The 26,217-nt window shown below is 32.5% G+C and overlaps 4 protein-coding genes and 1 long non-coding RNA gene across 7 annotated transcripts; 3 read left to right on the top strand and 2 right to left on the bottom strand.

Moving 5' to 3' along the window:
• Positions 1 to 991: 991 nt before the first annotated feature.
• LOC120080104 lies at positions 992 to 2,295 on the bottom strand. Of its 2 annotated transcripts, XR_005482422.1 has the most exons (4): positions 1,920 to 2,295; positions 1,763 to 1,828; positions 1,635 to 1,678; positions 992 to 1,054 (listed from the first exon to the last, which is right to left on the bottom strand). It is a non-coding gene; the product is annotated as an uncharacterized LOC120080104 (long non-coding RNA). The 2 variants fall into 2 exon arrangements; XR_005482421.1 differs by lacking the exon at positions 992 to 1,054 and having other exon boundaries at positions 1,516 to 1,828; positions 1,920 to 2,293.
• A 1,498-nt stretch (positions 2,296 to 3,793) lies between these two features.
• On the top strand, positions 3,794 to 5,158 carry LOC120080593 (PRA1 family protein F3). The gene has a single exon (XM_039035311.1). It carries the CDS (start codon positions 4,072 to 4,074, stop codon positions 4,711 to 4,713), a length of 642 nt encoding a protein of 213 aa, XP_038891239.1. The 5' UTR covers positions 3,794 to 4,071; the 3' UTR covers positions 4,714 to 5,158.
• Positions 5,159 to 9,930: 4,772 nt separating this feature from the next.
• Positions 9,931 to 11,551, bottom strand: LOC120080027 (probable prefoldin subunit 4). Its single transcript, XM_039034560.1, has 3 exons — positions 11,426 to 11,551; positions 11,203 to 11,313; positions 9,931 to 10,432 (listed from the first exon to the last, which is right to left on the bottom strand). The coding sequence occupies exons 1-3, from the start codon at positions 11,432 to 11,434 to the stop codon at positions 10,172 to 10,174; spliced, it is 381 nt and encodes a 126-aa protein (XP_038890488.1). The 5' UTR covers positions 11,435 to 11,551; the 3' UTR covers positions 9,931 to 10,171.
• A 2,913-nt stretch (positions 11,552 to 14,464) lies between these two features.
• On the top strand, positions 14,465 to 20,911 carry LOC120079792 (E3 ubiquitin protein ligase DRIP2-like). Of its 2 annotated transcripts, none has more exons than XM_039034190.1 (7): positions 14,465 to 14,914; positions 16,569 to 16,665; positions 17,859 to 18,195; positions 18,319 to 18,821; positions 18,906 to 18,956; positions 19,464 to 19,536; positions 20,545 to 20,911. In XM_039034190.1, the coding sequence occupies exons 1-7, from the start codon at positions 14,800 to 14,802 to the stop codon at positions 20,716 to 20,718; spliced, it is 1,350 nt and encodes a 449-aa protein (XP_038890118.1). In that variant the 5' UTR covers positions 14,465 to 14,799; the 3' UTR covers positions 20,719 to 20,911. The 2 variants fall into 2 exon arrangements, with proteins under 2 accessions (XP_038890118.1, XP_038890117.1); XM_039034189.1 differs by having other exon boundaries at positions 18,900 to 18,956.
• A 979-nt stretch (positions 20,912 to 21,890) lies between these two features.
• On the top strand, positions 21,891 to 23,447 carry LOC120079794 (photosystem II reaction center W protein, chloroplastic-like). The gene is made up of 2 exons (XM_039034191.1): positions 21,891 to 22,083; positions 22,929 to 23,447. The coding sequence occupies exons 1-2, from the start codon at positions 21,999 to 22,001 to the stop codon at positions 23,243 to 23,245; spliced, it is 402 nt and encodes a 133-aa protein (XP_038890119.1). The 5' UTR covers positions 21,891 to 21,998; the 3' UTR covers positions 23,246 to 23,447.
• Positions 23,448 to 26,217: the final 2,770 nt, after the last annotated feature.

Here is a 26,217-nt window from a genome sequence, read left to right as displayed (position 1 = left end):
TGAAGATTCACAATACCGTCCGATCGATTATCTCATACGTGGACCTGATAATAATCGATAGGCTCAACCTGATATCATCTGCCCTTATCGGCCTCACTTGCCAATCAGGTTTCACAGTAGTTAGAGTGCAATGTCGTTAGATATGCCCAGTAACTCCTCCATTCGTAGAACCATGATTGGAACATTCCTCTAACATATTCAATTATGCATACTATGGGCAATAACCGATACTCTTTAGTTAACAAATTGAAACACTTTGCACTGTTGAACGTCATGTTGTCATATCTTTGTTCTATTTGGTAAACTCGTGCCCACCTTTGAAGACCGATGTCTTCTAGATATTTCATGACAACACCGTTTCAAAAATTACGGAATTTGTCCTATTTTGTCTGAAACTCTGTCATGCGAAATGCTCTTGTTGCATCTCTAGATATCCCAACAATCGTATTGTCCTTAAAGTTTGTAATAAAATTTTGTTCTATGTGCCACGTGCACAATCCATGAAATGCGATGGGAAAAATGCACAAATAGCATTATTGATAGATACATCTGATCGACACAAAAACCAGATTATCGAGTTCTTCGATACTGCATTTCAAATTCGACATAAACTATTTTCATGATCGATCGGTTTCATTGTTCACTATTGCATATGCTAGTGGGTATAATTGATTATTCCCATCCATAGAAACTACAACCAACATGACCCTTTGTTGTAACGACCCGACCCCCTAGGACTTAAGTTAGGCCGTTACTAAAATACATGCATGCATGACATTTAAAACGACACTCCCTTTATGTTGAAATAAATGCTAAATAGATAAGGGGAGTTCAAAAGTCCTTTATTAAATGCAAATGTTAAAACAATAATAGGATACTCATAAATCATAAAATTTAATAAATAAATATGAAAAACAATTTTTACTAATAAATTTCAAACATCAAAACTAAACATTAAGAGAAACATGAAAAGAACCCTAAATCTCATGATGCGAAAGCGTAAAAATTAGTCCCAGTGGCTCGATCACCAATTCCGCTTGTCCATCACCCTTACCTGAAACAAAGAATGAGTATAAAATACTCAGTAAATAACCCCTCTACTGGGGTCAGGCTGGGTATCTATGTCCTCTAGATACCCACCTCTGGCACATATACAAATGAAACAAGAAGAAGACTGAGTCCTATTCTACTGTAGTTAAGTATGCCCACTACCTCTGGTGAATCCCGAGAGAAACACAAACTGGTGAATCCCAAAAGAAATACAAAATCTAATAGGCATCTAACTAATTAGTAAGGACATTTACACAGTTTCAACATCAAAATCATAAATATATGACATACATATAATCCTCAACACCATGACTCTACCACATACACATATATCTCAACATCATGGTTCTACAACATACATGTATACCTCAACATCATCAGATCAATTATAATCATATGGAAGCACATACCATCTCATACTAGCATTCAAGTGTTTATGTGCATAATTAAATAATTCAAATCTCGTACCAGAACATACTTTGATTCAGATCATACTATCAATTTATCATGCTAACACCATTAAATTTCAGTCCAACAATAATTGCGAAACCTCATATTCAAATAAAAAATACCCAACAACTTACCAACAAACTTGATTAACAACCACTCCCAAGATTTCGACTCCAACCTTAAAGGTACAAGGGTTAAGTCAAAATTTAATTCAATAATCAATGTGTGCCCACAAACCAACAACAAGGATCACAACTCTCACCAAAACTTTTGCCGAACAATCTCGAATCCGCTGGACAACCGCTTCTAAAAATTTTCAAGCTCAGATCTAAAATCAAAATAATGCGATTAATTGAACTTCCATTCCATCCAAAAATCCTTCAAGAAACCCGACCCAATAGAAAGAAAAATAATCTTACCCAAATCTGAGAGTCCGACAAAGATCCACGTAACAGAAGACAGGCAGCGCGGCCATGGACGGTAGAGTAGATCGGCTGAAGGCGGCGGCGGCTCAAGCTGTTGGGAGACGGGCGCGACACGCAGCGGTCAAGTGGCTGGAGCGGCAGCGGCGTGGACGCGACTCTGACCAGCTGGGCGAGATCGGCGCGCGGAGGGGCGAGCGGCGCGAACGGCAACCCACGAATGAACGACCGGCGATTGTGGCGGCTTGGTCGGACGCACGTAGTGCCGGCTGGAGCGTTTTGCGTGAAGAGGAAAAACAGGGAAGGGGTTTCGGGTAGGGAGGCGTGAGGAAGAAGAAGGAGAAAGAGGTTTTTGTTTTATAATTATATTTAATTCATTTTCTTATTTATTTTACACTATTAAATTTCTTTCATTTTCAAAAAAAAATTAATTATTGTCATTAATTTTCAAATTGAATAATTTTCATGTCAAGCACTTATACTTAAAATTATAAATAACAATTACTGAAATCCAAAATTTCAAAAATGTCCTTAAACTAATAACAATTACTGAAATTCTAAATAATAAAATTATTGAAATTATATTATTACAAAAAAATGTGTGGGGTGTTACATTTGTACTTTCCTTTCAAGTGCGACCCATTAACAATTATCTTCAAGTTCAATCTCAAACACTGTATCCGGATTCTCTATTTTTAACGCTTCCGCATAAGCATATAGTATGGAGTATGAGTATTTTAAAGTACTTCTAGTGAGATCATATGCGGCTTCCCTTGCACGCAACACTTTATCATAACTTATGTTCACGCCATAATCTCTCTCATATCCTCAACGATATGACAAAGTTTATAAATACGTCATATGCCGTAAACTTATCTTTAATCAACTGACCAACAACTGTAGCAGTTGCTTGTCTATGGTCGTGATTCAGAATTTCGATGGAATATGTGTACCAACGTGAGTACTTTGTGATCTTGAATATACCAGACCCTTCTATTTGCAATGCACGAAAGCTCCACTTATAAGTCTCTCCAATACATTTGACAATGAACAAAGATTTGGTTGACTTACTAATCCTAAATTCAAAATTTTTGTTCATGGACAAAATAGATAATCGCATTTTCAAGTCATTTTTACTAAAAAAAAATAGTTGACCAACTTCAACGTCTGTCCCAATCACCTTCATATCGAATAAGTAGACATTTTTCTGTCATTCTACAAAACAAGAGAACATTTGTCATTAAGTTGTACAAGCAATTGAAGTACTGTCACTCTTTCTTAATCTTACTCTCTCTTAAACTCACTCTCTCTCACTCTCGTTCTATCTCTCGCTTTCTCTCTCCCAATAAAAAATTTCGTAATGCTCAATTCCTACCTTTCCATAAATAACACAACAAAAACAGTGAAACACCGTTTTGAAAAACCTATTCCGTTCTAAAAAAGCCTCGTCTTGAAAATCCATGTTCGAAAAAATTTCGTTCAACAAAACACCATTGAAAATCAGGGAAGTAATCACTGTTGAAATGAAATTTAGAGTTTAAAGAAATCACCATTGTATTGTGTTAAGATATTAGTGATTTGAGGCATCAGTTGTGAAAATTGTCAAATACGACGAAAAATCACATCAAACCAGGGAATTTAAAGCGAGAGCGAGAGTGTTTGACCAGACTAAAGCGAGACTTATACACTTGTGAGGGTAATTTACGTAATTTGGTATGGTAATTATATCGGAAGTCAATTGACATTATTTTTCTAAAATGGGTCATTTGACATTTTGACAAAAAAAAAAAAAAAAAAAGACCGTACATACAAAATTTTCCCAAAATTTAAGTAAAAATATCAGTGTATCTGGGTGACATTCAAACTTTTCAATTAAATTGTTATTTAGAAAACTGTAGAAATTACAACAGAAAAAAAGTCTCCATCTTCATCTTCTTTATATTATATTCTCTGCAAACAGAAGGAATGTAAAAAACGATTCAGAAACAAGCAAGAACTGGAGATGGGAACCCATTCCCATCCCTCCATTCTTCAATAATTTCCTCAGAAAATCAAAACCCATTTCCCCCATCGCCAAACCACAAATTCTCCCCCAAGAAACCCTCAGATCCGTGCAAATTCCACTCCCAAACCCTCAAATCCTCCCCCAATGTCATCGGCAAAGTTCTCCACCGGCTACGGCGCCGTTCCCTCTCCAGCCGCCGCCACGATCCCCACCACTTCTTCCGGAGCCCCACCATCTTTACCCTCCAGTTCCTCCTTCCTCGAACGCGCCAAAATCACCACGCAATCCCTAATCGCCACACAGCGGCCATGGCGAGAGCTCTTCGATTTCTCTGCTTTCTCTCTCCCTTTAAACTACGACGATGCCATGGCCAGAATCCGCCAGAATGTCAACTACTTCCGTGTTAATTACGCCTTGGTGATGCTCATCATAGTTTTCTTCAGCCTGTTCTGGCACCCGTTTTCGATCATCGTCTTCTTGCTCATATTTGTCGCTTGGTTTTTCTTCTACTTCTTTCGTGATCAGCCTCTCGTTCTCTTCAACCAAACGTTCGATGATAAAGTTGTTTTGGGGGTTCTGAGCATTTTTACCATCATTGCTCTTGTTTCGACTGATGTGGGATCGAATGTTTTAGGAGCCCTAATTACAGGTGTTGCTGTGGTTGGACTACACGCGGCGTTTCGGATTACGGCGGATCATTTTCTCGATGAGGAGACGGCTGCAGAAGGGGGATTGCTGTCGGTTGTGGGAAATCAGCAACAACAACGAGGTTACACTCGGATTTGATTCTCGATTTTCATTCAGAGTTGTGGCTATTTTTGATGGGTATGTCTCAATTTCTTGAACTTCAAGAAGGTTGGATTTGGTTCCTTGTTGCTTACTTGGATTCATCTGGTTCTTGAAGATGCATAATCCAATTCATTTGTAGGGTTTATTTTCACATTGTGCTTTTTGGTTTGGATTCTTGAGTTTGGATGTCGAAGATGCTAGTTTGAAGCATCAATTTCTTTTTTGGGAGATTTAGTTTCTCTGGTTTGATTGGATTTTAGGATGCAGAGGATTTCTTGAATTTGGTGTTTATTTTCCGGGTTTTGAAGGGTTCTTCATGCTTTTGCCTCTTTTTTACATATGTATATGTAAAATATTCAATGATCAACGATGGCTTCGGTTTATTTAGCTGGAGGAACCATGATTTGCCTTGTCCTATAAATCTTGTGCTTGCTTTTTTTGATTTGATCTTTTGAATGTGATCATGGTTTCCATGGCTTGATTGAACAATGCTATGATGTGGGCTTCTGTTTATCTTTAAAGTCATTTATACATACCAAACATTAAGTCATTTGTATGATGTTGATATAGAAAAGGAAAGATAAAAGATAGAAAATATGACCTAGAGAAGTTTTGGGATTGAAAGCCAAAATTGGTTTAAACATATACCTTTAACGAATAGATCATAAATTTGAATCTCCTATAAACTCAAAATTTGGGTCCAAAATTGTATTTGCTTCACTTTATGAAACTGAGTTTTGTATTATTTTGTTTTTTAAATCTTCTTTTATTCTGTATAAATTATAACTTTATTGCGGATGTGTGTTGGGCTCTCAACTCTAGACCTTGTTTCATCTATATGTTTGCACGGCGAACATTATCATTTTATCTCTGAGTACTTGTAGATGTTTCAGAAGTTGCATGTAATGAAAGTTTGAGAGGCTGGAAGTGTACCAAAGGTGTTTTTGAAGACGGGTGGAGTATGCAGTAGTTGCAGAGAGCGAAGGGAGAAATAAGGGAAATTATCAGAAATATCACGTTTAAATTTTCACCATACAAAATTAGTATGCTTTTTGAAAACCCATAATAATAGTTTTAACTCACGTCTAATTATACACCGAGATTTGCTAATTTTTGGATGAGATTTGCTAATATTTGTATGTAATTTTCCCAAATCTTATATCAAATTATTACATATTGTGAATTTTTAACTGTTTTGCAATTATATGAATTTCTAAAATATTGATGTTAATCTTGTTCGAGATTCCCTTGAGAAAGCTTAAAGATATGAATTTTGGTATTAATTATGTTCGGGATTTCATTGAGAAAGTCCAAAATATATAGAATATCGATATTATTTTGCTCGGGATTAACACCAAGGTCCACGTAATCTTTTCAAAGATCTATCCAAATCTTACATCTTTCCGAATTTTCTTTTACAATATTTTCCAAATCTTATATTATAAAGTCTTGCAAATGTTACAAATCTCTTTAAATTGTGTAATATTTGGTAGTGTGATTTTTTAATTTTGGAAAGATTTGGGAAGACTATGTAACATTTAGGTTTTTTTTACCAAAAATTTCGGTGATAATCGATAAGTTAGAAAAAATTCATTTTTTTAAACTAAATCTCGGTGGGCATCTTGCAAGAGATGGACTTATTGTTACTGAGTGTGAAAACTTAAACATGCTATTTATGACAATTTTTTGAAAAATAACCAAAAGATTAGGTAAAGAGAGAGTTTGAGTGGATGCGAGAGTGAGACAAGATAGTCAACGAGACCGAGAGCAAGAAAAAGATGATTAGCTAGAGCATGAGCAATATAGTTCGTGAGAGAGAGGTACCTAGGTGAAGAGAGAGTTTGAATGAGCGCGAGAGTGAGAGCAATGTAGTTAGCGAGGGTTTCCTTTCTTAACTACCAATAGTTCCTACTGGTGGTTAGGAGTTTGAATGGGAGATACCTTCAATGAAACGTCCTCGGGGTTTGATTTGTGAGGGTTGAGCATAAGGCAAAGGATAAGACTCTGATGAGAGTAAAATATGAAAATAAGGAATTCAATTAAAAAAAAATTGTATTTTATGTATTTAGATAGGTATTATTTAAAAATTGTATTCTAATTTAAACCATCGTTCAAGATTTATTTAGTAATATACACTTATAAACTATAAAATTAGTTGTAGTTAATAATAAAGAGGAGAATTAGGATTATTAGTATATTTTTATTTTATATTTAGTTTATTTGTTAATTTATATTGGTTAGAATTAATTAGTTAATTATCTTATTTTATTGTAAGGCTATAAATAAATAATTTATGGTTGTAATAAAAAGTTTTTGACAATCCATTTGAATATATGAACACTTGGTTCTCTTAGAGAATCTTCTCATTTTAAGGAGAATTTTCCTAATTTAGCCGTGAATTTAACCTAAGTATTTTTTTTGCTGCATCAAATATTAATTAATTTATAAATATATATTTTAAAATTTTTTGCATAATTATTATTTTGTAAAAAACATATGATTTATAATATATCATATAACAACATGAAACAGTAAAATTTGAAAATATAGAATCCAATTACCTATCGAACAACAAGACTGGTAAAATAATAGGACTTAAATAAGATTTAGGTATTTTCTTTTAATAATAATAAAAAAAAACAATTTGCAAAAGTATCAACTTGATTAGTCTATGAATTTTGAAGTTTGTTTGCATTTAGTCTCGATCTTTCTAATCCTGTATTTTCATTTTTTTAATCTACTACATACAAAATTAAAAATATAAAGTTTCTTGAGATAAAATCCAAATTTAGATTAAAGTTTAATAAACTATATTGGATATGGAACAATGATTTCACTAGACAAAATCCAAATTTAGATTAAAGTTTAATGAAGCTATATTAGACATATGGAACAATAATTTGTGCATGTTTAGTTTTGAGTCTAGTTTCCATTTGATTTTAAAATTTCTAAATGCTACATTTTTACATATGAATTTAATTTTTATTTAGTCTCTAAATATCAACATGCTACATTTTTTACTTTTTAATTTTGATTCTAATTTCTCTTTAGTTCCTAGCCTTCAATGTTTTACCTTATTACTTTAGAGTTTTTATTAATACTCACTTTTAATCTTTGGTATTAAAGTTTATTTGAAATATTATGATATAATTTTTTAAAGGATAATAGTTTTAAATGACAAAATTGTTGAAAATATTTTTAAATATAGTAAAATTTCATTGTTGGATAGACAGTGATATTTTGCTATATTTATAAATAAGGTGACTAATTTTTTTTTATATTTGAAAACAATTCTATTCTAAAAGATTAAAAGAAAATTAGTGAAAACTAACTTAAATATTTTAAATGAATTAATAGAAATTAACCTCAATGAAAGAAAGTGTGTATTTAATAAAAAAATTAAAAATATGAATATAAATCTTAAAACTTATAAACTAAATGAAAACAAAATGTAAAAGTAACTTTGGCAATCTAAGTATCAAGTAAAAACTAAACACAAAATTCAAAATGAAGAAAATAAAGTTTATAAAAAAAAAAAAAACGCAGGGACTGACACAAAATTTAAGGAAAATAAAAAGAAGGGTTGGATTAGAATGTGAAAAGGAGTTGGGAAATTTGAGGAAATGACTTGGCACCAATGAGTGCACGAATTATTGCTAATCTCAGCTGGATCCAAATAAACAAACTAACAAAAGAATCATAATTTTTTTTAATTGATTATTTATTATTATTAGCTGTGGTGGGTAAGGTTAGCATTAGCCCACATTCTTAACTGTAATGTGTAATTAATCATATTCCATTTATAATAAATGTAAAATGACGTCATCGGAAGGGAATTAATGACGTCCGCACCCTCTTATCATCCTCATCTTACAAATTCCTCTATTATTCATAGATATAGATTTCAATGAGTAATCTCTAGCTTCATAAACACTTTCTGAGGGGAAAAAACCTGTGTTAAAGATGCTGTTAAAAGTTTCAGGATTTATTAATTTCAGTTAAAGTTTATCTGAAATAAAATAAAATTAAAAAAAAAAAAAAAAAAAAAAAAAGGAAACATCCACATCTGGCAAAGGGAATAAACTCAGGTGGGGACGTGGGGATGAAGTGGGAATGTCTCCTACTCCTACACTGTGCTATTGTTGCAGATTTCACCTTTTCATATTGCCATCAAATACCCAGTAAGAACTAACACACCAGATCTTAATTCATACAACTCAAACGGATGTGAGTTGCTCTGATACAGTTTGGTTTTCAAACAGGTTGAACCGAGCTGAATCAACTGGGTTCAGTTGTTCGATATCATATATTAGAGGGATCAGACCAAACTAAACTAAATATTAGTTAGGATCAAAGCCAATTGGGATTGATGTTTGTTTTCCTGGTTAGGTTTCTCGGGTTGATCTTGAGAAACGGGCAGTGGTGAGGCAAGGTGGGTATGCAAAGATGGTGACTGCAACAAGGTTGCTACGATAAGGATCGAGATATGGCATCAAATGTTACAAGAGTTTGCTGGGTGGCATGACATATGGTGGCTGAAAGCTTTGTTGAAGAAATAATAGATTGAGTGAAAATTTTATGTAATTTTTATCATGAACGAATAAAGTATCTCAATTGATTACGATACATGCCTCGATCTAAAGTAATCCTCCACCTTCATATATTTTTGAACCCAGGAATATTGTGTTAAATTTTTTTTTCTTGGAGTTCAATAGAAGTAGCTAGAGTAATTTGAACCTTTGACCTTTCGAGTCAAGAATAAATGCCTAAAATCAATTGAACTATGCTCAAGTTGGTGAAAATATTGTGTTGCATTTAATAAAAAATAAACATATGAGGCTGATATTGACAGACTAACTATTGAGATTAACCAATTAAAATACAAGGAAGAAACTGAAACCAAGATAGGGAGGCAAAATTGACATAAATATAAGACTATACGGGTGTACTAGTAAGAAAAACTCGTATTGCTAAAGGTATAATCGAACTCTTTAGAGAATGACTGAAATGGAGAAAAATAAGGACGAAATGAATGAAGGCAATGACACATTTAGAGAATGAGTATTTAGGCAAGTATAAGTGGAAATTTTGAAGCAAAGCTATCAATGAGTCAATATGGAATTTGGGTGTGCGTGCAACTAAACAAATAGCCATGAGTTAACAGATCAAGGGGACCCTTTTTCCCCTAGAGTTTTAGAATAAAGAGGGAATCAATTAGCAACCAATGAGTGAATCCATCCATTTAACAAGACTAGTTAAGGAACACCAGGTATTCATGTATATTATAGAGACAAAAATGCTGCTACAAACATCTGTTGATCTTGAGTAAATAATCAACCTTCTATCAGGTCACTTTCTCAAATCAAATTCCAGAGGATTCCAAGACTACATCAAGAATACAACATCAAGATCCAAAGAACATAGAACCAAAACAGCTTCAGAAAACTTATCTGTGCTAATCATCTTCTAGATTGATGGAATCTTTGAACTTCCCGTACAGAATTTTCTTCAACTCAGCCATCTGGGCTACAATAGAATCCCTTTCTACCTCAAGTTTCTCCAAGTTCTTAACATTTTCCTCTTTCATTTCTTCCAATCTGCCTTCTACTTCTTCCCTTGGTATATGGGCAAAAACTTCCCCAATATGGAAACGAATCACATCTTCATCACTGAGAATCAACTCATTACTCGCATCCTCAAGATTATCATTTGTCTCCTATGAAAAGTCACTATTGAAGGTGAGTTCAATATGAATAACCAGAAGTGTGTTTAGCCAATTTATAGCAGTTCACAAAATTTTCATGGAATTCAAAAGTGAATTTGAAAATTCCCCTTGAAGGCACTTTGAGATGATTATGGAGAAAGAAACTAACCAGTGCTTTTTTCCAAATTGCTTATTGGAAAAAACAAAAAACCCTTAAAAGCATTACCCTCAAAAGTCATACACACTCATTCACTCTAATAAACATTTGGTTGCAGGGCACATTGTGGGAGACACAAGGTTGAGTATTGAAGAATCGCTTCACTAACTAGAGTCTCCCAAATACCACCAGAAAGTAAAGGTGGGGAAGAAAACACATTATGCTGAAGAACAAAACAAGAAAAATCTGGGGGTGAATAAATTAAACACATTGTACAAATTAAAAGCAAACTAATCAATCTTTTAGGGAATTTATATCACTTGATTTATCCAACCCCATTTATATGGCTTTTTTCTCCCTCTAGTAAAAAAGAGGACAAAAGTTCCATCATGTTTAAATCCACTTGCCTCCTTGTAAGTAAAAAAAAATTAAATCTAAATAGGAAATGGTATCAAGAAACAACCCAATTGAAAATTTTAATAATATTTCAGGAGAAACTCTAAGTTCATATCACATTGATAATCAAAACCCATCAGAAATTCAGCAAAGGGCGTCAGAAATTTAAAGTAAAAATAACAAGAAGAGCAGATCATGAAATATCCAATCCCTCGAATGCAATCAATACCTTGGCGGTTCTAATCTCATCTTCAAGCTCGTGGAACCGATTGTTCAACCTACTAAATTTGTTAATATTCTGTTGGTCCTCCCATGTGACCTCCGATTCAGATCCTCCGCCCTGTGCACATTAGGTATCAAGACCAACATTGTAAAATAACGGAAATTGAAGAGAAATTAAAAAAAAAAAAAAATTGTGGTTGAATAGGAATTTGATTAGGGTTTTCGTTTACCTGCTGCATGTTCGAACGGTCAATCGCTCGTAGTGAAAAATAAGAAAGAAAGCTCTCCCGGTTAAGAGAGAAATGGAACGAACTAGTCACTTGGAGACGAGTCCTGCTTGAAATGACCAAATTAACCCTACTATGTTAGGGTATTATTACACTAGAAAAATTGCACAAAATCACCCTAGGAATATGAAATTTGCTAGTATTACCCCTCTAAACTTTTAACTTAAATTATATATTATATAGTTTGTTACAGTTACCTTCTTAAATTTTTAATTTCATCAATTAACTTTGATAATTTAATAATGGTGTACAATTCCTGTATTAGTAAGAATATCAATATATTTGTAAAATTTAAATTTTGAGATTGATATTGATATTTTAATCAATAATTTTGAATGTTCCTTTATAGTGATTTCAAATAATAATCGTTAAAACATATCAACTTACTGCATGTCCATATTTTAATTTATTTTAACTTACATCAATACTTGACCTCGACTTCATCTTTAATTTTAAATGTTATTTATTAATTATTTAATTTTTTTGAATAAATAATTTTTAAATTTTATTTTTACATTTTAACTTGAAATTTTATTGAATGCCACTTCAATAAAAAAAAAAAAAATTAAAGATACATTTATAGCTTACTAATAAGGATAAATGTAAAATTTTATTCTTAAACTTTTAATTTTTTCTAATTAGAAGTTTTCAATTTTATTTTTATTCTAGTTCGATTTCTTTTGCCAATTTTATTTATAAAATTTAAATTTTATATATTTTGGAATAGCATCTATCGAATGAAATTTAAAATTTAACAAATTATCTGGGTTGATTACAATCTCAACCATTAAAAAATTATAGGGAACTAATGGATCAAATTAAAAGTTAAGAGTTCTAATTGTAACAAATTCCATAATTAAGGGATGGTGGTATGTGCAACTTTTATTGAATATATATTTAGGTTAAATTACAAGTTTAATTCACGAATTACAAAATTTTCTAGAACTATTTTTATTTTTCAAAATTAACTAAGAATTCAACTCTTTTACTTAAAAAAAATGTAAATCATTGTAAAAAAAATATAAGGAAATATGCTTAATTTTCAATAACCAACAACAAAAAATGAAATAATTACCAAATGAGCCCTACACTTTTAGTTTTTAAGTTTGTATTAGGTTGCATTTAGGTTCCTAAATTTTCAAATTCAACGATTTCACCCATGAAGCTTATGTTTGATTTTATTTTAACAATTTCATAGTTTTTTCGTTAATTAGTTAAAACGACACGATACTTAAACTTTAAGGCAGCAAATCGTTGAGAATGAAAACTCATGGACCCTTGTACCATCTAACCTAAAAATCTCATAGACCAAAAAAAATTAATTTTTCTTTATATAATTGATAATTCAAAAATAAAAATTATCTATCTATTTTCTCGATTAAAAAACTATATTTTTGGTGTAACATTACAAATGAAAGACCAACCTAAGTATAATATACTAAAGACATCAATTACCATTAAATATTCAAAAGATGGATTTATATATTTGAACTCAAATTGGAAAAAAAAAAAAAGAAGAAATTTCAAATGAAGGGACTTTAGACCTAATTATGCCGAGAATTGGTAACAAGACCTTAGTTGGTGGAACATATGATTGGAAATTTAAATATACCAACCTAACTAAAAATTTAACAAAAATACCATACCAATTATAAATATTTTTTTTCTTTACCATTCAAATATAAAACATAATACCATAAATGCAACCAAAGCTAAATATTGTCTAGGAATTGAAAAACACAAAAAATGGAAACAAATCTAAGCTCCAAACAAAACAATCCCAATTTGACATATATTTTCAATTTAATAACTCAAATATTCAATTGGCCCCCTATTTTAGTCTTGCATACTTTTAAAACCAAAAGTCTATTTTGATATATATATAATGAGTGTTTAATGAATGTCGAAGGCCATCTGAAGCGTACTCCAACTAATTTAATGGGACAACTTGTGTGACCATCATGGATTGAACCTTGGCCTTTTAACTTGACACTATGTCTCTCTTTTTACCACCAGCCCAACCTACAATGGTTTGATATTTATATTTTAAAATATAATGATTACAATACATTTTATTTTCTTTTTTATCTTGTTTTTTGATCAAAATTTCAACACAATAAGATACTCGTTGAAAATGTTAAACTATTACCTATCTCTATATTAACAACAACCCACATGTATAACATTTGAGCTAGAATTTTGCAAGTAGAGAAAAAAAAAACCTTAAAAATACTAAATGAACATCTTGAAAGCATATGTACTAAAATATATAAAGATAGTCAAAATGAGCATAACGCAACTGATATACACCTCGTGCCATCAACTATAAAGCCACAAGTTCGATTCTCTCACCTCACATATTGTACAATAAAAATATATATACAGAGATAAAAAAAAAATCAAAATGAGGATGTACCCATCTTTATGCATCTCATAAATCACACACACAAAATTAACAAATATTTTTAAAAAATAAAAGGTTTGTCAATTGGATGGATGCACAAAAATGAGTAGCAAAATTACTTGGATGCATTATGAGCTGTAACTATGTTTATGTGGCCCATCCAAATGTTCAATCACAAGTCGTTATGTGACAAATTTATCATTTTTTTTTTGTAATTGAAAGAGATATATGAAGATAAATATACGTAATTATTATTTATTTAAGTAGAGTTGTATTTTCTTTTTTAAAATAAACATAAAGAACCAAAATGAATGGAAGGAAAAAGAATTTACAACCCAAAAAAGGAGAGAATTTTGCAAATGGTGAAAAAATAGGGTTATTTTGGATAACGTGGGCAAAGGATTGACGGCGCAATTTATCCACTTCTCCTACCTAATTACCAAACTCGAACCCCAACTCACTCTTCAACTCGATCTCCAACTCACTTTTTCCTTAAAACAATGCACAAATCTGCCAAATAGTGCTCGCACCCGCTCCCCCTTTGATGCGTATATATATAATTTATAAGATATACATAAAATATATACATTTATTTCTTAAAGACCATGCTATTTCATCGAAACCTCAAACCTTCCCCTTCTCCTATACCTTTCTTGTCCGAAATCAAACCAAGAACCCAACCCCACGTAATTTTTCCGCATTCGGATCAAAACCCATCTCTGAATTTCCCCCAAATTCCCTTTTGCCTCGCATTCAACCTCAGATCCATAGCTTTCAGTCGTTTAACTCAATCAAAACTCTGCCCTTCACAATCTGGGTTTGATTCTGTGTGGATTTGTGATTCTCTGTGTTTCTTTCAATGTGGTTTAGAGAAAGGGTTTAAAGAGAAAGAGGGAAGAAAGAAGGTGTGGTTATGGCGGGTCAAGTGGTGAGAGTGAAGAGGGAAATTCTTGAAGCATGCATGACGTGCCCTCTTTGCAACAAGCTCTTGAAGGAAGCTACTACCATATCTCTTTGCCTTCACACGTGTAAGTTCTTTTCTTTTCTTCTTTTTTTCCCTTTTAATGGTTCTTCTTTATTTTTGATCTTTCCTTCCATTTATGTCTCTCTCTCTCTGTTTCTTTTTGTTCTGCATGTTTTTCCCCTTCTTGGGTTTGTCTCTTTTAGTTGTTTTATGATCTGGGTTGCTCCCAATTTTGCTCCTTGTGATGGCTTTTTGGAGCTTTTTCATTTTGATTCATGTGAACTAATGTGATATAGCCAGAGCTTTTTTGTTTCTTTAGATTGAACTATTCCAAATTTCTTACGTAAAATTTTTCATCTTATGGCTTTGATTCTCGTATCATGATATTTGGATCAATATATGTGTTTAGTGTTCTCTCTTCTCTTCCCCAATTCTTTGATTTCTCATGGCTTCTTTGAACAGTTCACTCCAGCTGGGTTTAGCTGATTTTGGTTGTTTTTTCTTCTGTCCTTCAACAAGTCTGTTTGCTGATCATTTGGTTACACTGCAAAGATTCAAAATTTTAACTGAATTCATATCTTTACTGACTTGATTTCAGTTGCTCTGCATTCTACTTAAATAACTAAATACTGGAATTTTTAGATGATGTTGTGTTTCTTAATAAGCTAATATTGTGATAGTTGCTCGGGATGTTTTAAGGATATGCGAGCCTTTGTCTTAGATGCCTAATTGTTTACATGTGAATCAAAAATTGCAAAATTGACTGTAGTTTTTGCGTGGTACTGTGGGTTATTGTTAATGTGGTGGATAATTATCTTCACATATTATTAAGAACTAAGATCAAGATGTGTTGTATTAGAAGTCCTAGAGATATTAATCCTAATCTTCTAAGAATATAAACTTTTCAGATCAATGGATTTATGCATGCAATGATATCGTCTGTTGATGTTTACATTAATATTTCTCGTCTCTGTGTTTGCCTATCGAACATCAAGCAATTTCTAACTCTACATGGTTATCGAATATGTTTGGAATTCTCAAAATCGATCTTTTATTCGTCAGACGTTATAATGCATATGTTTTTAGATGATTGTGTTTTGTACTTTCTGTATTGACACGCCCAACAATGCTGTTGCATCGAATTTGTTCTGTCTATTGAAGCCTCCTGCTACAAATGGGATAATAAGACTTCCCTGTATATTTTTTTAGTAACTTTTCAATTTTGAAAATTATTGGTCCCATTTGATAATAGTTTTGTTTTTGATTTTCTGTTTTTAAAACCTATTCTTATGAAAAATAGTTGTACTAATGTTTTGTTTGTTCTGTTTTCACTTTTTGTTACTTTTGGCCAAATTTTAAAAACAAAAAACAGATTTTTGGAAACGAATGTTCTTAATAATTTCAAAATTTATTGGAAAAAGGTTTTTGTTTTATAAAGTTATTAGAATAAGAAGAAAATTGTTGGCAAATAAACTTAATTTATGAAACAGAAAACCAAAACAAAAAACTTCATCAAATGTGTTCTTAAAGATCTTGTTTGCCAGCTAAAATAAGTGTATGTTCGTCTGCAAACTCTGAAATTGCACCTCTCATACTGTGTTTGTTTGTGACTTTTGTGAATATATCTAAATAACATACCATTACTTACTCAAACTCATATATTGGTGGATTTTCAAATGCTTGCTTTCTAATACATTTAAATTTTGGTTGTACACCAGTTTGCAGGAAATGCATATCTGAGAAACTCTCAGACGAGGTTGATTGTTGTCCTGTATGCAACATTGATCTGGGATGTCTTCCTGTGGAAAAACTGAGGTCTGTTATATTAATTTTGCAGTTTTTCACCTTTTAATTTGACATCTCTTGAGCATATAGCTGTTAGATGTAGTACTTTGTTGGGAAGAAAGAGCTGCCTTAAGTTCTTAAACAAATTATCAAGGTTTATGCTTCCATGCTCTTCTTTGTTATAAAGAGTGTTGATGATACTATCGGCAGTGGTAGTGTAGTGTTGCTTGAGATATCGGGACAATTTAGTGGTTGACCCTAAAGGAAGAGAAATTGAGAAAGAGTGAAAAAAACAGAAATGGAGCACAGACGATGAAAGGGAAATTGGTTATGGAAGAGTTAGTCTGGTTCACTTCATCCGTCCTCAAGGGGGTTTCATCCCTTTTGTCTAATGATCAACCTTCAATCACTTAAGGAAATGAAGGAGTGAAGTGTGATCTAGACTACTACCAGAAATAGAACAGTATTACATGGTTTAAAACCATCGCCTGGGCTCTTCCAATCAAAGTTTTCTAAAATTTAGTTTTCTGAAGTAGCCAAGATGTGCATAGGTTTATTTACACACTACCTCTTTGTTTTCATGCGTAACAGAGGATTTCAAAGAAAATGTCAACTTTTCTACAGAAATATTTAGTGGAAGAATTCTGGAAATATATGTGATACTTTGTGCTGAATGTGGGGAGGCATCGCACTTTGTCCAAACGCTGCTGAACTGAAAAAATATTCATTGTCTTCTTCTTTCTTAGAACTTCTCATACTACCATTGCAAGACAGGAAGACAACGTGCTGTTAATATGATGGCTTTCAAGATGTAAATTAACTCATTTAAGATCCACAATCTATTGGAAGGACTTCAGTTTGTTGTTTCCTTGGATTTGATTTCTTACTGCTAACGTCTAGACCCTTTCTCTTGCCTGTAAATCAATATGGATTAACAAGTTTAAAGGACTCCAATTTGATGTCTCCTTGGATGGGACTTTGTAATTTTGAAATTTAGACACTTTCTTTTGGCTGCTCAGGCATTTAATTTTATAAGAATCTTGAATGTGCTCAGACTGAAAACAGTGCCTTTTTCTTCTTTTTTAAATATGCTTGAAAATAGATTTGCATATTATTGAATATTGATCCATATGGTGCTGGAGTAATTCCACAAAGAAGAATAGACGATGCATGATTTAAATGTGCTCAGCAGCCACATTTAGATTTTTATTTATCTTTTGCAGGCCAGACCACAATTTGCAAGATATAAGGGCCAAAATATTTCCTCTCAAGAGGAGAAAGATTAATGCACCTGAAATTTCACCCTTGGCTTCATTGCCTGTAAAAAGGAAGGAGAGATCGCTATCTTCATTGGTGGTAAACACTCCCAAAGTGTCAATGCAGAGTGGTGGCTTGACTGGAAGAAGATCCAAGAATGTGGGAAGAAAGGCTGCTGCTTTACGAGGATGTAGTTTTGGCAGTGAGGAACCGCTAAAGAAAGAAGAAGATTCTGGAGAAGATCATACACCTAGTTCCAGCTCTTCCGATTATATGAATAAAAGTGTCTGGCACAGAAGACAGGTAAGGGGATTTACTTGATGGGCGGTTTGTGTTGTAGAAACTTTGTTAGAATATTGGAAAAATTCCCACATTTGTAGCTGTATGAAAACTTTCAATAGTGATAAACGTACGAAATTGTTGCAGGACTCATCTATGGCTGAGCCGTCTAACAGTCTAAGACATGAGCATCTTGAGAATAATGTTGAAGCAGTAGAAGGAAAAGCTGATCTCTGGACACCCTTGAATTGTTTGGTTGAGGCGGCTAACCGAACAAAGTCTAGCAAGCTAAATTTCCAAGGGTCATCGGTGGCCAAACTAGAACCATCCAATGTTGCCAATGGTGATGTTGATGCACAAGAAAGTAAGGAGAAAGCACTGTCCCTTGGTGCTCCAAATTATGGATTATATATGCCCAAAACAAGAAATAAGGAGCATGGAAGCAACCCAAAGGCAAAAGATAACCATAACAACGGGACCACATCACTCCCGGAATCCATGAAACGCAAAAGGTTGCGGGCAACTGCTCGTAACAAGGCAGCTGCATCTGGTGAGCTAGGTTCTCCAGCACAAGTCCTGCTTGATGCATCAGCTGCTAAATGTAGAAGAAATAGTCCAATTTGGTTCACATTAATTGCTTCCGAAGACAGGTATTATACTCCAACTATCAAGTTTTTGTAAAGTGGAATCTGTTTTTAAGTTTTGTGCAACTGATTTGTTATTAAAAGTTTTAGGAAAGGAGGTTTTCCGTTGCCTCAAATATCAACTTCTTACTTGAGAATAAAGTAAGTTCCTCGCGTCTTATTACTTCATTTAGTTTGTCTGTTTATTAAATTTTATTTTACGTTGACACTATAAAGGCATACCTTGTATGAATCTTGTTAGATCAAATACGTTCAGAAGACTGCATATAGACAGTGATATCTTTATATACTTTTCTATGTTGTGTCAAAACATTAATGTTACAACTCCCCAGGAAGAAAATGATCTTGATCGGTATTAATTTTTGTGCTGATTAAGTTTTAAAATCATGGTTTGAAAGCATGAAGTTTTTTTTTTCCTTGTATTTTGTAATTTGTAGTGTAGTTTTTTGGAATTTGTATGGTCAAACCAATCATTTTCCATGTAATTCATATGGCATAATGTCCAAAATCTCTGTGACATCCTTTTAACTCTGTTTCTATTTTCAATTGTAGTTCAGTTATTTCTCTAAGATATATGAAGTAACTGATTCTCACTTGCTGATAACTATGGTGTTCTGACTTTTTGTTTAATCATTTATTACATTACAGGGATGGGAAAATGCCTGTTTCTTCTATCCAAAAGTATCTTGTAAAGAAACTAGATCTTAAGAGTGAAGCTGAGGTGAGTTGTCTGTTACCTTCCAAAAAAGTTGGGGAAACTAACCAAAGTTATAAAATTTTAACCTCTTGGACATGTATTTTAATCACAGATTTAATTTCGATGTCAATAAACATGTCGATCTCAATGTCATTGAATTTTCGATGAAAATATTGATGAATGGATGTTATTTAATAAGTCATGGAAACAAAAAAAAAAAAAAAAAAAAAAAAAAAAAAAAAGAAAGAAAGAAAAGAAAAGAAAAAAGAAAAAAAATCAAAACTATTATTAGTATTAGTCTTGGAAACAAATAAGCATTTCACAACTAAAATGCAATTCATCTTCACATTAGCGATGTTTTGTTGGTATATATATTTTTATAATTCATTGATATTCTTACAATGAAATAGAAATATCAATTATTCTTTGATCTCATTGTTGAACCTGTACTAATATAGCAGTTGATATTTCCTTCCCTGGATACAATATATACTATTGGCTGAACTCAAGAGTATGGTAGCTTTTATCAATGCAATATGTTGGCTTTATCTAGAAAAGCCTCATAGCTTTTTCTAAAATATGTTCCATTTCCTATTAACAAAGTGTTTCAGCATGGTTTTTCCTTCTGTGGAATTACTGTTTAATCCTTGAGAAATAATGTTCCATCCACTTAATCATGGCATACATAAATGAGATTTTGCATGTCTCTAGAATTGCTTCTGGTCTCACTTTAACTTTTCCCCCTCTTTCTTTTCTACACTAAGAAATTGAAATTTTCTTCTAGTTTTGGTGTGAAGATTTGATCACATTGAAAATCTTGGTCCACCTGGTGTTTCAATAGTTGCTGATTATATTATCTGGGTAATTTTACTTTTGTAGCATAATGCAAAATGACATCTTTGTTTGGGGGGGGGGGGGGGTGTGTTTAAAACTTGAAATGTTTACATGAGCTTGAATTCTTGATTGATCTCAAAGTGCCCAAATACATTGCCTATATAGATATATATTTTTAAAAATCATCTTACGTTTCAGGTGGAAATATTGTGTCGGGGTCAGCCGGTACGACCAACACAGCAGCTACAGAACTTGGTCGACTTGTGGTTTCGAACGGCATCGACAGCAAAGAAAATTCCAGCATCTGTTGGTTCATCTGCCAAGGACTTTGTTATGGTCCTATCGTACTGTCGAAAAGTCCAGACCCCTTGACAATTTTCAAAATCCTGTTTTTGCTTCTGTACGTCGTTTGCATCTTCTTGTTATGTTTAATGAGTATCAGAGTAGGGACCCGAACCCTTCGGGTTCGTCATATTTGTGTGAACATGCAGGTGATTATTATATATCCGAATTCTTTGATTGTTTTATTTCAACGGTATACCCATACAGAATGAACATTGGTCCAGTGCTGTCTCATTCCATTTTTGACTCCTTTTACTTCAGTCATAGGTCTCAGGTCTCACTCATTTTACCAAATTTATCTGCCCACAATGTAGTTTTTATCTTTCTCTGTGATAGAATATTCCAGTTTAAGCCTCATTGGAGGCTCTGCTAATGTCTTGAGAGTTGAGCTCAGTTTGTGTATTTCAACAAAATGTTAATATTTGTATGGAAAGGAACAGCAGATAGATTTTGAGAAATGGGGCTCTTTTACACCACAATCTAGAGTTTGCCAAATATTGTGACTGAATAAAAAGAAGGGAACAAAATGATAATTTAGAATATCATATCAATCTCTTCTGAAGTGCTAAGTGGCATTTACTATCTTTTAGATAGGTCAGAGGTCTAAATTCTCACTCTTCCAATTGTACTAAATAAGAAGAAATGAAAGGATTTCTACCCCATTTTCATGAAATTTTTTAGATTAAAAAATTGTGTCCAATTTAGATTTGACCTAATTTTTAGCTTTTCTTCTCCTCTTTCCTCATGCTTTCTCCTCTCCTCCTGCCTTACTGTGCAAAACTTCTGACTCTTTTTCTTCATCCCTCTCAGTCGTGTTTAGTTGTCACCAATTCTCCCTATCTTCTTCCTACGAAGGAAAAAGAGGAATTCAAAGATAAAAATTAAAAAAAAAAAAAAAATCAGAACGCTAGTGAATGATTAGAAAAGCTTGTTTTAAAAAAAATCAGTTAAATATTAGTTGAGCACAATTTAAGTCATCAGTACAAAATACCTTTTTTTCCCCCCCTTTATTTCTCTCCCAACCAAACAATCAACAACCATCATAGAGTCATAGATTACGACTCAATATTTCACTAATGCACATGGGATGGGATGGACACGTGGAGAGCAAAGATTGGATGAATAAGGATTGAGTATAGAAAACTATTTGGCTGTTCCCATATCCAAATTGTGTGGTGCATGAAAATGAAAACTTTCCATTACCCGCCTCAACTTAAGAACACAAAAGAATAGAAGAAAATTCTCTAGATCCAAATATCACAGCCAAACAAAGCCTTCTCACTCTCAAGCAGGTGTTATTGGCTGCAAAAATGGCTTCCACCCTGCTTTCTCACTCCAGGCTTTTACTCAAAGGATCATCCAAGGTTCTTCCATCCCCACCAGTGGCAGCTCACAGTAAGTTTCTTCAATTCCAAACAGCTTTTTCACTACTTTTTATTACCCAATTACAGAAAAAACTTCAACTTTCTTTCTCTTCATTTGAAGAACGAACTGGGTTTTGACTCAATGTTCTGTTTTTATAGTTTAATTATCTTTTTGGTTAAACTGAATCTGCTGGTAAAAGTAGCATTATAGTCCCCATAATTCAGTTATTGCAGCTTTTCCAAATTTCTACATTGTTTATGGCATATTTGGGATTGTTTTTGAAAGGGTTAAAATCACTTTAAAATACATTTTTAATCAATTTAAAACAATTTTGATGATATGAAAATAATGTTTAAAAGTGTGAAAACAAACATTTAGTTGATTTTAAATAGTTGAAACTTGAAAGCATGTTTGTGAATGATTTTGAATACAACAAAAATGATTTTAGCAATTTCAAAATCATTCCTAAATACGCCTTTAATTTCTTATCAACTGTCATATTTTGATTAGATATGGTTAGACAGGTAATAAGGTTAGATTTGATAAAGAATATATGCAAAAGGTTAAACTGGATTGACTCTTGCTCATCCTACCTTTTCCCTTTTGTTAGTCGCTCTTCGATCGACGGACGAACTGAAGTTTAGGTCATGTTGATCGTTTAAGTTTGAATCTATGTAAAAGAAAAAAAACAAGAAAACATCATATTCGTCATCGAATTACGAGGAAATAGGTAAGAGGGAGTTTGAGTACACACTTTTATCTGAACATAACTCAATTGGTTTAAGCATATTTCCTCAACTGATTTAACCAATGTGTCAGTTGATAAGTTTGAGTTTGATGGGAAAGAAAGTTGAAAGGGGAGTAAACCTTTTCAGGGTTGCCTATGTTGCAAAAGATGAAGAAGGGAGGGATAAAGTGTAGGGTGGAAGAGAAGCCAGAAGGGAAGAAGTCAGAAGAAAGCCTGGTTTCAGGCACGATGGCGGCGGTGGCGATGGCTGCATTGGCAGCGGCGGGACCCGCGGTGGCACTGGTGGATGAGAGGTTGAGCACAGAAGGGACAGGGCTGCCTTTTGGTTTAAGCAACAACCTTCTTGGGTGGATTTTGGCTGGGGTGTTTGCTTTAATTTGGGCTCTATATTTTGTCTATGCTTCATCTTTGGATGAGGATGAAGACTCTGGTTTGTCACTCTGAATCCATCACCAAAATTTCTTAATAAAAAAATTGAATGATTTTTAAATAGGTAGTAATCGTTATCCAATGGAGTTTTAAGATAGATAAATATTGAGGTGCATTCTAAGTCGTCCTCATCTTTTTGTCGTTCATCTAAAACTATAGTTTTTTCATGTATCAATTTTTATCCCTTTAATATTAATTTTGTATTTCTTTTGCTGTATGGTTGGGCTAAGCTGCGAAAAGATGGATACGGTACAGAATAGATTATACATTTTGAATTCAATGCATAATAAATGTTTGTTATTTTATCTAGATATATAAATTATGAGTTAATTATAATATAGAGCTAAACTTATCTTTTTGTAACTCATTCGACTGTTCAACTGTAGTTTGTCATGTGACAAATTATATATATTTTTAATATTTATGAATTCTTTTTATTCCGTGACTGGGGTGATCTGCGAAAAGATAGGTGTAATTTAAGATGTATCCAAGTCAATGTCTATTTTATAGATTTTGAATTCATTATTGTAGATAAAATATTTAATATTTTATTTGATTTTAATAAAATGATGAGATAGAAAGATAGGGAGATTTGAATCTTTAATAGAGAATTAATTGTAATTTAATGAGTATGATGACAATAAAGTTTATTAATCATCTCACAATCCTTTTGTCCTTTTCTTTCATTTTTTGCTAAGAGGATTGGACATTAACCATTCACAAAATCATAGCTGACATTCGGAGTGCTCTAACTTCCAAATCTAGGATTTCTTATCAATGAAAGTTTAAATTTTTCTCGATATTTTTATTGATAATTCTATGTGGTCATGGTTCAACACGAATATATCAAAATTTTCACTATATATAAAAAAAGACAAAATTTAACAGATATATAAATAAAATATCATTAATATGGATATAATATTAATAATAAAAATTTTAATGGAGACTTCTACATTTCAATAATAATTTATTTTTGTAATTTCTTCATAATAATTTATTATGTTTTTAATGATATTATAATATGATTTTTTAATTACAACATAATGTTACAATTATAAGGATAAAAATAATACTTAAAAAAACTATAGGATAAACGTTTGAAGATTCAACCTAAATAGAAAGTAATATTATGAGTTAAATGATAAAGATATTAACGTCGTTCGTTCATGTGTATTCTTTCATTAATATATAGTATTACATCACAAAAATAGTAATTATTGTTGGATAATGTTTTAAACTAAAATTAATTATTAGAACATAGCTCAAATGAAATAAACTTATACTATTAATTTAATATCTGAAGTTGAATCCTTTTATCCCACGTATTAAAAAAAAGGAAATAATAGGATTAGTTTAGTTAAATTGACAATCTTTTACCAGATATTTGAAATGATAAAGTGCACTTGTGAATTTTGTCACCATCAATTTTGATGAGAAAAAAACTCCATTATAACATTTCGACATCTCATTTTAAATTTTATTGTTTCTAAACAATGACCTTTGTTGAAAACAACAATTTTACATGATATTAATAATTTAAAACACTAAAATTGATGAACATAGCTGAATTTGAACTGTCATAAAAGGTGTACTTTCGATAAAAAGTTTGGAACTCTCGATTCCTTGTTAAACTAAAAGAATGTAAAACTTTATTTTTTTTTCCTGCTTATAATTGTATCAATTAAACTGTTAAACTTTCATAAATGGATCAACTTAGATTTTTAGACAAAATTTCCTTTGAAAATAAATCATGCATTTAGTCTAATAATCCATTTTGTAAAACCATCATTTGATGAAGTTTACACACATTTTAGAATTAATACATGGATGATTTTCAAAGGTAATCACAATGAATGATTTACAATGGTTGATGATAACTTTTAGAAATATAAGTTATTTTACTTCTTTTATCTAAAACAATTAAGAAAAATCATCGAAAATGCGTTAGCTTAAAAAGAAAATCACGCAATTAATTAAATTACACGATTACTAGCATGCAAAATTCATATTCCTCGTAAATTATAAAATTTGAGTTTTTTGAACACAGAAATCTACTTAAAGCAATGAAGCGATTGCTACCGTCGGAGCACATGGAAAATCCTGATGCCCAAAATGGAATCACATAAGTTAAATGCGATAAGAGGAGACAAGACATTAAATATAACTGATGCATGAGTGATGGAGGTCAAATCAAAGTTGGTAGTTTACATGAAAGGTTCGCGATAGAGCCAATGAACTATTGACGCGAGGAAGGCGACACGACAAAGTATGAAAATTAATGCCTGGTGTTAGTGTAATCATTAGTGAGAGACGCAAAAAATCCCCATCGATGCCTATAAATAACCACACGATTTCTGTCCAAAACATACCCAAGTTTTCCATTTGAGAAATCTTGAGTTAGAGTTCAAGATTTACACTTGTAGTAGAGGAAGAAGGATAAATGCAAATCGATGTATACAAAAGAGAAATCACCATGTAGGTAAACGATCAGAAGATGAAGTTTAACATTCTCAAAGTGATGGAATATCCTAAATAAACCAATGCATGTCATGTAATTGAGTTGGAAGAAGATTGGCCTTACAGGCTTGAATTTGAAATCAATAAAGTGATGAAAGAAGAGAAAGACAAGATGAACGCTCAACAACTTGAATCATGTTATGCAGTAAAAGAAATTCAGATAAAAGAAATCATTTAAAGTATACGTTTCCCGGTGAAAATGACACTCTATCTATCATCATCCCAGCCACACTCTCTGAAGAGAGTAGAGATTCTCTTTTAAAGATTTTGAAGAAGTATATTAAGGTGATAGATGAACCTTAGCAGATATTAAGGAATCAACCCCTCTTATTGCATGCATAAAATTCGACTTGAAGATGGAAAGGACGACTTTATTGAACATCAATGCAGGCTCAATCCCACGATGAAGGAAGTTATACAGAAAGAAATCAGACAATAAATGGGTAAGCCTCATACATTGCATTCCT

Source organism: Benincasa hispida, chromosome 6 (genome assembly GCF_009727055.1).
Source record: "Benincasa hispida cultivar B227 chromosome 6, ASM972705v1, whole genome shotgun sequence".
NCBI classification, from domain to species: Eukaryota; Viridiplantae; Streptophyta; class Magnoliopsida; order Cucurbitales; family Cucurbitaceae; genus Benincasa; species Benincasa hispida.
Note: the sequence above shows the minus strand (reverse complement) of the source record. Positions and strands in the feature narration are given on the sequence as shown.

What these genes read in the sequence shown, in the direction of transcription:
- LOC120079794 (XM_039034191.1), top strand. Translation starts at nt 21,999, where the DNA reads ATGGCTTCCACCCTGCTTTCTCACTCCAGGCTTTTACTCAAAGGATCA. An exon ending in CCCACCAGTGGCAGCTCACA is followed by an intron (nt 22,084 to 22,928) that starts GTAAGTTTCTTC and finishes AAACCTTTTCAG; the next exon opens with GGTTGCCTATGTTGCAAAAG.
- LOC120080593 (XM_039035311.1), top strand. Translation starts at nt 4,072, where the DNA reads ATGTCATCGGCAAAGTTCTCCACCGGCTACGGCGCCGTTCCCTCTCCA.
- LOC120079792 (XM_039034189.1), top strand. Translation starts at nt 14,800, where the DNA reads ATGGCGGGTCAAGTGGTGAGAGTGAAGAGGGAAATTCTTGAAGCATGC. An exon ending in GTGTCTGGCACAGAAGACAG is followed by an intron (nt 18,196 to 18,318) that starts GTAAGGGGATTT and finishes AAATTGTTGCAG; the next exon opens with GACTCATCTATGGCTGAGCC. An exon ending in ATCTTAAGAGTGAAGCTGAG is followed by an intron (nt 19,537 to 20,544) that starts GTGAGTTGTCTG and finishes CTTACGTTTCAG; the next exon opens with GTGGAAATATTGTGTCGGGG.
- LOC120080027 (XM_039034560.1), bottom strand. An exon ending in ATGAGATTAGAACCGCCAAG is followed by an intron (nt 10,433 to 11,202) that starts GTATTGATTGCA and finishes GACTTTTCATAG; the next exon opens with GAGACAAATGATAATCTTGA.